Source organism: Mustela nivalis (genome assembly GCF_964662115.1).
Source record: "Mustela nivalis genome assembly, chromosome: 1".
Lineage (NCBI taxonomy): Eukaryota > Metazoa > Chordata > Mammalia > Carnivora > Mustelidae > Mustela > Mustela nivalis.
In genome coordinates this window covers 194,867,079-194,877,881 of record NC_139020.1, presented here as the reverse complement: position 1 = coordinate 194,877,881, position 10,803 = coordinate 194,867,079, and the positions used below count along the sequence as shown (strand labels likewise).

The following is a 10,803-nucleotide window of genomic DNA, read 5'->3' as shown; positions in this document are numbered from 1 at the left end:
CAATCCTCTCGTGCCCTACAGGGAGAAAGCCGGAGAACCAGGCCGGCGCGATTACTGCCCCTTTTCTGGAGGGGAAACAGAGGCCGGATGGAGCAGTGACTTGCTTCGGGTAGCCCGGAAGGTGCGAGGTCTTCCGTCCTCCCTTCGCGGGCATCGAGTAACAATGCCCAGAGCTTCCCCGGCACGGTGCCTCAGTTTCTCCGGGGCTGCGGAGAACGCCACAAGCTCCGCTCACAAATTACACAAGCACACAGGCCTCTGCGAACTGCGCACGCGCGCTGTCGGCGGCTGCTGCCAATTACGCGCGAGGGGCGGGGCGAGGGCGAGAGTGGCGGCGGGGCCAAGATGGCTGCGCGGCGCGCGGCGGGGGCGGGGGGCGGTGGGGGCGAGGGGGCGGTGGGACGCTGACCCCGCCCCCTACTGCTGCCAGTCTGCGCCCGGCGGTGGCGGCTGCAGCAGCGGAGCCCGAAACATGGCGGCTGTGGCGCGCAGCTTCGGGCCGGAGCGAGAGGCCGAGCCGGTCAAGGAGGCGCGGGTTGTGGGCTCTGAGCTTGTGGACACGTATACGGTGTGCAGGGGGCGCGGGCGCCAGAACTGGGGGTGGCGGCTGGAACCCTGAGTCCCAAGTCGGGGGCTACTGAGGGGATCTGGGCCCCGCCATCGGGGAGGATGGGGTAGCGGGGGCCTCGATTTCGAGGAGGGGAATCTGGGGAACGGGTATGGGTTTCGCAGGTCCAGGAACAGGGGCCGGGGGTAGGTCCCAGGGAGGGAGCTTGGGGAAGGGGGACGCTTTCAGAAATGAAGGCTAGCGTTGGGGAAGATCTGGGGATAAAGAGGGTCTGCAGAAGACGGGAGTCTAGATGAGGCGGAGGCCCTTCTAGATTCTCTAGGCCTGGAGGGGCGCCGGCCCGGGAGTACGTGACAGGGGGTCCGGGAGGGGGAGGGGTCTCTGATGGATGGTCGGGGAAAGGTTCGGGGTCCTGCAGGCCATGAAGACGGAACGGGGCCTTGATCTGGGGGGGTGGAGGTTGGGGTCGCAGTTGAGCTTTGCTTTAAAAATGAGGGGCGATCTGGAGCCCCAAGGCTTTGGGAGTCAGGCAGAGACCAAATTGGGGGAGGAATGGAGCCGTGACACGGGGGACCTGCGGTGGTCGCTCTGGCCTGAAAGTGTAAGACCCAGGAACCTCAGGGGTCTTCATGGCTTTGGGGGAAGGGAGCCTGTTGAGGCAACAAGCCGCCCACACACTTCAGGGCTGTGGGGGAGGTGGAGAACAGAAAAGGGGGGTGGAGTTCCAGACTGTGATGGAGTTGGGAGGCTTTTCTGGATCTGGATGGAGTTGGGTCGCCAGGCTTTTGGGTCTGGCAGGGACTATCCTTGGGGTGGGGGCGTATTGAGCATCTCCCAGCCTCCTGTTCTTTGTTCCCTGAGGGTGGAGAGTTGGGGGGGTGCTTTGGCCCTGCCTTCACCCCACCCCTTTGGCCCTCATCCTAACCCTCCTCCTGAGGGTCATTTCTCTGGCTCTTTTTCCTTTCCTGGGCGGCAGGAGGGGGAGGGAAGCTGGCAGGCTGGGAAGGGGCTGGGGGCGGATCCTGGAGCAACAGGCCGGCCCTGGAGAAATGGCTGCTCTTCCTTGGAGGTTTCAGCTGATTTGATGATTTCTCCTCCCCCTTCCCTGCTTGCTGCAGATAGGGGCGGGACACTGGGACCGGGTGGGGGGGGGGGCGCTTACCAGGTGAACCTTGAGGTTTCTGAGCTGATGGCTGGCAGGCCATCGCCCATGAGCGCATTCAGTGAGGACGTCATCTCTAAAAAGCTCTCCCTATTTCGGAGAGCTGAGCCCCGCCTTCATGGGGGTATGGGGGACATGGTGATCCAGGCTGATCTGACGGATTGTCTCCGTGTGCTGATTATTATTAATATTATTAAGACACCTTTTGTTGAACACTTGCTGCATGTCAGACCTTGTGCAAGGCGTTTGCTTGAATTACTTTATTCAGTTACTAATCCTATCAAATTTTTAAGATGTAGAAACTGAGGCTCAGAGAGAATTTAGGCTCCTAGTCACTTACATAAGCCAGCCAAGAAATGGCAGAATCAGATTTTAAACTCTGGTCTTCCTTGACTCCAAGACCCATTCCCTTAACCCCGCTAAGCGTTCTGCTGGTCTTGATGGTTCATCACTGCCCTTCCCCCCACCCTCTCGTCAGCTTCTTAGCGCTCTGACGCCTGGCTCAGCAGCAGAAATCCTAGCCAGGAACCGGCTGAAAGCCTTGCGAAGGGACTTGCTTCTAGGATATAGTCAGGGCAACTAGAGAAATAATAACAGCAGAAAAGCTAGTCCTGCCAGACCCCACCCTGTTCTGTCGCTCTTGGGAGTGGGTGGCCTGGCCTGCAGCTCAGGCTGGAGGCTGGAAGTAAAAAACTAAAGAGATGGCTTGATAAGATGGTCACCTTTTTTGTTCCTCACTGTTGAATAGACACCCGATTGCTCCCAGGTGCCTGCCAGCTGGTGCTAGGATCATGGAAGAAGCTGTGAGGGGTCCTGCTGTTTAGCAACGGTCAGCTGCAGAGGCTAGCTGGCAAGGGCAGCCTGACTTTGGCCTGGGGGTTCCGGGTGGTCTGCCGCAATTGCTGAGGGGAGGACGGGGGTTTTCCTTGTGTCTGGCTGGGCGAGGACTTGTCGGTTTCTCCTTTGTAGGTTTATATCATCCAGGTCACTGATGGCAGCCACGAATGGACAGTCAAGCACCGCTACAGCGATTTCTACGATCTACATGAAAAGGTAACTCTTGAGAACTGGGATTCTGTGTCTCAGGCCTTGGGGGGCTTTTAGGCTGCATTTCCATTTTGGCACACGTTAAATTGAGGGCCGAACCGGCTCCATGTCTGTAAGGGTCAGTTTCCCAGGGCGGGAACGGATTTAAACTTGCTCCATCTGACTACAGCTTCTCCAGAGCCCCTACTTTAATACTTCACTGTGATTCCATTTCTTTCTTTGGTTTGGGAGAGAGCCACCTTTCTCTGGGTCGTTTGCAGCATGAGTGCTTTAAAAACAGGTCGCTGCCCTGATGGGCGTTCATTCTGGTTTGGAAAAGATGAGGGTTTTGAGGAGCCTGGAGGTATTTTCTGTCTCTGCAGGCTCCAGATGGATCTCTTCGTCTGCATTTGTCCTGGTATGTCTGATGAGGCCAAATTCCAGATGTCCAGGTTGAATCAGTGATTCTGATACCACTGCCAGAAGGCGCTGTGGGAGTTGGTCGAGCACCTGTCCTCAGGCAGCTTGTCTTGGATCCTGCACTGTGGCAGACCCTCTGGGGCTGTGGTTGACCATGCTTCTCTTTTCTTACAGCTGGTTGCAGAAAAGAAAATAGATAAAAATCTGCTTCCACCTAAAAAGATCATTGGGAAAAACTCGAGAAGCTTGGTGGAAAAGAGGGAGAAGGATCTGGAGGTCTACCTGCAGACACTCCTGGCCGCCTTCCCTGGTGTGGCCCCCAGCGTGCTGGCCCACTTCTTACATTTTCATCTCTACGTAAGTTCCTCTCTGGGTCTCTCCTGCCAGCCCACAACCACCAGGCTCGAGGCAGCAAACCAGCGTGAGCCTCAGCTTTCAGGGGAGGCGGGCTGGAGTTGGACCCCGAGGTTAGAAGATGGGGAACATCACTCCGGTGGCATGTGGGCAGAAACATTTTTATTGACAGATTTGCTTTGCATAAGACCATGGCCGCAGAGAGGTTTTCCTTTACCACATGGCGTTTTGTGTATGGAAACAGCCTGTGGGTATTTAAGCTAGTTTACCAAATGGACGGGGGTAGAGTAGAAACAGCTGTCAGAGCTGGTGTAGAGGAGGACAGTTTCATTGTTGGTTCACAGCTCGGGGCCAAGGAATGAGCTTGTGTTGGCCATCGGAGGGCATCTTTAGGGTCCGAGCTGCTGAGGGTGGGTAGATAGACTCCACTGGGACTGTGTTCTGGAGCGGCTCCGGATGGCTGGACAACTTTCACGGGCTGCTGGTAGCAGGATGAGTTGTCACACTTCATGGAGGGAAGTTCGGCCGTGTGAAACCCAAACGTTAAAAACAGCGAACAGTTCCACTTCTGAGAATTTATTCTGGGGGGGAAGCAATCAGGCACATGTGAATAGGACATAGGTACGTTCCAGGATAGGAGCGAAATTCTGAAGACAATCAGAAGTCCAATAGGAGAGGTGCCAGGGTGGCGCATTCAGTTGGGCTACCCACTCTTAGTTTCAGCTCAGGTTAGTGATCTCAGGCTTGTGGGATCCAGCCCCTCATTGGGCTCTGCACTCAGTGGGGAGTCAGCTTGGGATTCTCCCTCCCTCTTCCCCTTTGCTCCTCGCACCTCTCAGGCCCGTGCTTTCTCTCTCTCTCTGTGTTTCTCTTTCTCTCATATAAAAAAATGTTTTTAAAAAGTCCAGTAGGAGGCGTTTTTCCAAAAAATCAAGGAGTACTACCCTGTAACCAGATATTCCACTAGAAAATGGTGCAGGGGCGCCTGGGTGGCTCAGTGGGTTAAAGCCTCTGGCTTCGGTTCAGGTCATGGTCCCAGGGTCCTGGGTTCGAGCCCCACATCAGGCTCTCTGCTCGGCAGGGAGCCTGCTTCCTCCTCTCTCTCTGCCTGCTTCTGTGATCTCCGTCTGTCAAATAAATAAATAAAATATTAAAAAAAAAAAAGAAAGAAAGAAAATGATGGCGCAGCTGTGGATTTGTTGACACAGGTAAATAAGTATGTTACTACAGGAAATAAGGGTGCCATAAAATGGATATGTAGGATACAGTCCTCTTTATATGAAAAGAAATTAACATGAGTATATTTGCCTAGGAAAATTCTGAAAGATCATACATCACAGGACTAGAAGTAGTTACTCTCTGGGTGATAGATTTTTGGATAATTGACATGTTTTCTTTTTATGTGGTGAAGATACGAAGGAATCCACTCCATTTTTCAGGCTCACCTTTCAGGAAGGGACCTGTGGATTGTGGTCTTAAAGGCTCAGATGCGTTTACAACACAACTTCCTTGAAGTGCTTTCAGAGAAGACAGATGAACCCTTTTGGAGAGCTAGACAGAGCCAGGAAATTTGGTGACGATGCTAGTGTTGGGTCACTAAGCTTGGAGGGGCTGTGGAAAATGGGTGGCATTTACAGATGGGCTGTATCTATATATATGTGCTTTGGATTTTATTCAGTGCTTACCAACAACTGTGTCCATGGCAGTTTCCTGTTGTAGATGTTTTTTTTCACATATACTTTCCTTATGTGAGGAAAAATTTCCATTCCTTACGAGAGCATTTCAGATGCTTTACCGGTTAGTATTTTAGGAAATGCTGTTCTTTAAGGAAGTTTTGGTTAGCCATTTAAGGATAAAAGTTGAAAAGCAGCCCTTTGAAAGTGCACTTCGTGGCTAAAGACCTGGGTCTTCGAGGAGCGTGTTTGCCCTGCCCCCAGCATGGAAAGGCCTGGACTGCTCATTGGAGAGCCGTTTGCCTGAGGTGGCCCTGCGCTGGCCGGCCCACATCTCTGAGCTTCTGTGTTGAGGCATATTTTACTGCTTGGAACGGTTTGGACATATTGAAATTACTGTTCAGAAGGGCCCCTGGGTTATATAAATCCAAGGATTTTTGAGAACTACCTGACCCATTGTGAAATGAAATCACAGTTTCTCAGCTGCAGCACAGTTGACTGTTAGGGGTGGATAATTGTCGCGAGGACTGTCCCATGCGCTATTGAGCAGCATCTCTGGCCTCTAGGTGCTGATAGCCACCCCAGGTTGTGACAGCCACAATGGCCACACACATTGCCAAGTATCCCCCTGAGGGGCGAAATCTCACCTGAGAACCACTAGACCTTCAAATGAGTTTGAACAATGAGGGCCTGAAAGATTCGTCAGCCTTTTCTATAGGCTGGGGGTTCTTAGGGAATATTTCTGCCAGCCTTTGTCCCTTCAGTGTCCTCTCTGAAATTATTCTCAACATGTTCCACTTCTTAATGGGGCTGACAGGGTGGACGCAGGGAACCCTGGTTGTCAGGAGCGTGGGTTTTTTCTTTATTAAAATATACTTTACATATCATAAAATTCATTTTTTTTTAAAGTAGTTTGCCTTTTTTTCTTTAAAATATTTTACTTGTCAGAGAGAGAGAGAGAGAGAGAAAGAGCACAAGCAGGGGGAACAGGAGAAGGAGAAGCAGGCTCTCTGATGCGCAGAGAGCCCAACCTGGAGCTCAATCCCAGGACCCTGGGATCATGACCTGAGCCAAAGGTAGATGCTTAACTGACTAAGCCACCCAGGAATCCCAGAATTCACTTTTATACAATATCCAATTCCTGGGGCACCCGCGTTGTTTCAGTTGGTTAAGCAACTCTTGATTTCGTGATCTTAGGGTCCTGAGATCCAACTCAGTGGGGACTCTGCTTCCCTCTCTCTGCCTCTCCTGCTGCCCCTCCCCCCATTTGCACGTACACTCACTCTCTCTCTCAAATAGATCTCAAAAAAAAAAAAAAAAACCCCAAACATTTAAAGTACACAATTCCCTGCTTTTAGTATATTCACAGAATTGTGCAGCTATTTCTACTAATTCCAGAACATTCATCACTCTGAAGAGGAACCTTGTACCCATCAGCAATCACTAATGTACATTCTGTCCCCACAGATTTGCCTGTTCTGGACATTTCATAAAAATGGAAACATACAAATATGGCCTTTGTGATGGGCTGCTTTCACTTAGCATGATGCTTTCAAGGTCCATTTGTACTGTACTTTGGTCCTTTTTGCCTGAGTCATATTCTGCCAATTACGACATTATCCATCAGTTGATGGATGTTTGGGTGGTTTCCACTTTTTGGCTAGTACAGATAATGCTGCTGTGGACATTCTTATGTAAGGTTTTGTGTGGACATAGGTTTTCCTTTCTGTTGGGTATGCCTACAGAGTGGCATTGCTGGGTCATATGGTAACTTTAGCTTTTTGAAGCTAAATTTTGAAGCCAAATTTTTTAACATAGTGGCAGCGCCGTTTTACATTCCCATCAGCAGTGAGCAGGTTCTCTTCTCCCCACATCCTTGTCAGACTTGTTACTGCCCACTTTTTTGATAATCATCCTGGTGGGCATGAAGTAGTATCGCGTGATACCCATTTCCCTAACGAGGCTGAGCCTCTTCTCATATGCTTATTCATCATTTGCATATCTTCATTGGAGACAGGTACTCAGATGTCCTCGGCACTTTAAAAAATTAGGTTACTTGTGTTTTTGTGGTTGAGTTACAGGTTTTTTAAAAAATTTTTTATTATTTTATTTTATATTTTTATTAAATATTTTATTCATTTGTCAGAGAGGGAGAGACAGTGAGAGATGGAACACAGCAAGGGGAGTAAGAGAGGGAGAGAGAAGTAGGCTTCCTGCCGAGCAGGGAGCCCTATGTGGGGCTCAATCCCAGCAACCCAGGGTCATGACCTGAGCCAAAGGCAGATGCCTAACGACTGAGCCACACAGGTGCCCCGAGTTACAGTTTTTGTTTTGTTTTGTTTTAATATATATTTTATTTATTTATTTGACAGAGATCACAAGTAGGCAGAGAAGCAGGCAGAGAGGGAAGCGGGTTCCCTGCTGAACAGAGAGCCTGATGCAGGGTTCAATCCCAGGACCCTGAGATCATGACCTGAGCTGAAGACAGAGGCATAACCTACTGAGCTACCAGGCACTCTAGTTTTTTTTTTTTTTTTAATTCTGGATATTAGGCTCTTACCAGAAATGTGATATGCAAATGCTTTCTTCCATTGTGTGAATTATCTTTTCAGTTTCTTGATAGTGTTCTTTGAAATTCAAAAGTTTGAGATTTTGATGAACTTGGGTTCATTCATTTTTTTTCCTTTGGTCACTTGTGTTTTGGATGTTCTTAGCAACCACTGCCTAGGCCAGGGTTACAGAAATCTACAACTTGGTTTTCTTCAAGTTTTATAGCTTTAGCACTTATATTTAGGTCTTTTATCCATGTTGAGTTAATTTTTATTTATGGTGTGAGGTAAGGGGTTCCAACTTCATTTTTTTGCAGTGTGGGTTTTTTTTTTTTTTTTCAAGATTATTTATTTATTTATTTGACAGAGATCACAAGTAGGCAGAGAGGCAGGCAGAGAGAGGAGAGGAGGAAGCAGGCTCCCTGCTAAGCAGAGAGCCCGATGCGGGACTCCATCCCAGGACCCTAAGATCATGACCCGAGCCGAAGGCAGCGGCTTAACCCACTGAGCCACCCAGGCGCCCTGCAGTGTGGGTTTTGATGGCAAGGAAAGAAAGCAGCCCTTCTCTCCGTGGCCAACTCTGAGATGGGGCATGTAGGGGCCAGGGCAGCCCTGTGTTGCTGTGAGAGGGCACACCTTGGCACTGGGGCTGTTGCCGGGCTCTTTGTCTCTAGACAGCTGTGACTCAGCACTGCTGGAGGTCTCTGTGACAGACCTCATCCCAGCACCCCATGAGCAGAGGTTTTCAAATTCAAAGAAGTGGACTCCACAAAGGATTTCTAGCATACCATTTTGAGGCAGGATGTCAACCAGTGGCTCAAGAGGCAGTTTCCTGACCCTTTAAGCTTTTTTTTTTTTAAGAGAGTGCACAAGGGGCAGAGAGAGGGGGGGAGAGAGAATCTTAAGCAGGCTCCACGCTCTGCACCGAGCTTGATGTGGCCTCAATCTCCTGGCCCCACAACCATAATGTGAGCGGAAATCAAGAGCTGGATGCGTAACTGACTGAGTCACCCAGGTGCCCCAAACTGTTACCATCTTAACCTTAGCCTTACCATCCACCTGTGTCCTTTGTCTGAGCTGCAAAGTACTGAGGCTGTAAGTGCTGACAGATTTCCCTGCAGCTTATGGCCTTGGAGCTCTCCCGTGAACTTGAGGCTTGAATCTCTCAGTAGGGAATTTTTATTTTTACTTAAAGCCATATTGCACATAACATACCTGAGCCCTCCTAGAATGCCTCACCACAGTCAGGAAATAAGAGTTACATGGGGTCCTGCCCTGCCTCTGCCCCTTCGCCTGTGTGTGTGAATCACACAGTGACGTGTGATTGAGTCCCTAGTCTGTGCCCCATTAACCAGGGCTCTGTGCTGGAGTGTGCACCAGGCAGGAATGTTGGGCCGGCCTGGGGTCATTCCTGGGCACAGGCACAGGTGCTGCAGGGTGTACTTGTGGCAGGCTCTGTGTGTGTGGACGCACACAGAGTAGTAGCCGCCGAGCTACACCCCGACCAGTTTGGGGCATGTGTGTGCCACTCACGCTGCCGCCCAAGGGCGCACCGCAGCTCAGGATCCTGGCAGGCAGCTGGCTGACGGGACCATAGGATATTTACGGTTGGGTGGTACTGGTTTTTTAAGTAGCTTAATTAATTAATTCTAAAGATTTTATTTATTTATTTGACAGAGACACAGTGAGAGAGGGAACATAAGCAGGGGGAGTGGGAGAGGGAGAAGCAGGCCCCCCACTGAGCAGAGAGCCTGATGTGGGGCCCGATCTCAGAATCCTGAGATCATGACTTAAGCCGAAGTCAGACACTTAACAACTGAGTCACCCAGGTGCCCCGTTGATTTGATTTTAATTGATTTTTCTTTTTTGAGGTATAAAGAATGTCTTTTTTTAAAACACATCTCAGTTCAGACATTTGTGGCACCCCGAAGCACTTTAGGTCCCTTCCGCCTAGGTTGGGTGAGGTGTGTGGGAGTCACATGTCCCCACGGGTGACTTCCTAGCAGAATCTGCAGTGACTTAGACCGGGGCGGGGATGGTGGGGAGTACCGACTCTGCACACCTTTGCTCTGCATGTCAGGCTGGCTTAACCAGAGTTCTGAGGAAGCCAACGAAGTGCTTCTCATAGAAGGCTTGTGCTCTAGACTCAGGGGCTGCCGCATCCCTGTGTTCTCTCTGATGAAGTCTCCGCAGTAGACAGTGTTACAGCAGCGTGTACTTCCTGTGCCCTGAGGAGTGGAGAGGAATTGTCACATAGTTTGCTTTTTAAAATGGCTCAGAAGTTAAAAAACAAAACAAAACCCGCCCTGTGCTTAGCATGATCCCTTGGCCCTCGCTATCTTGCAGCTTTCCGTACTCTCCAGAAATACCGGCCTTGTCCCCTTAGGGGACATTGAGCTCAGCTGCCCAAAGAAGTGTAACACTGTTAGTTGCAGATGGAGCGCAGGGATCCCCTTCCGGAGGGAGACCTTCTGGGAGCCCTAGTGTCACTAGCACGGGCCTGAGAATTGCTGCTCAAGAGCCTGCCTCTTTCACGGCAGTGGGCCGGGAAGCTCTGGTTTAGACCCCAGCCACGGCACTTGAAACTGTTGGTAGAGAAACGAGTGTTTGGATCATTCCAGGCTCTTACTAATCTTCAATTCTTCACTGCACTCACGGAAACTGTTGTGGAGTTTCAGCTGTTGAGCGAGACTGAAGTTGAACTTCAGCCTGAACGGGGAGCTTCTCTCCTCCCCGGCTGGAGCCCTGACGGCCCCTTTGTGTCTGACCTTGGATCTTGCCAGACCCTGTGCCCGTTAACGCTGGGGCCATGTTTGCTTATTTTTCCCACCACTGGGCTTTTTGTCCACTGGTGATGTCGAAGGGGGGTTCTTCTCATACTATATGTAAACTGAATTTTGAGCAGTTTAGAGAAATAACCACATTTTTAAAAGCTAGGATAAAGTATTAAGAGAAAAAATTAGGGGTGCCTGGGTGGCTCAGTGGGTTAAGCCTCTGCCTTCAGCTCAGGTCATGATCTCAGGGTCCTGGGATCGAGGCCTGCATCGGGCT

The 10,803-nt window shown here is 50.4% G+C and overlaps 1 protein-coding gene across 3 annotated transcripts in view; it reads left to right on the top strand.

Annotated features, from left to right (window-relative positions):
• The first annotated feature begins 325 nt into the window (after positions 1-325).
• NISCH (nischarin) overlaps positions 326-10,803 on the top strand; it is a 32,997-nt gene continuing 22,519 nt past the window's right edge. For 2 of the 3 annotated variants that reach the window (XM_082701588.1, XM_082701587.1), the window contains exons 1-3: positions 327-568; positions 2,700-2,783; positions 3,351-3,533. In XM_082701588.1, the coding sequence (XP_082557714.1) occupies positions 473-568; positions 2,700-2,783; positions 3,351-3,533 (363 nt within the window). In that variant the 5' untranslated portion in view covers positions 327-472. Of the gene's footprint in view, positions 569-2,699; positions 2,784-3,350; positions 3,534-10,803 lie in introns of all 3 variants that reach the window. The other variant, XM_082701586.1, reaches the window with a different exon arrangement.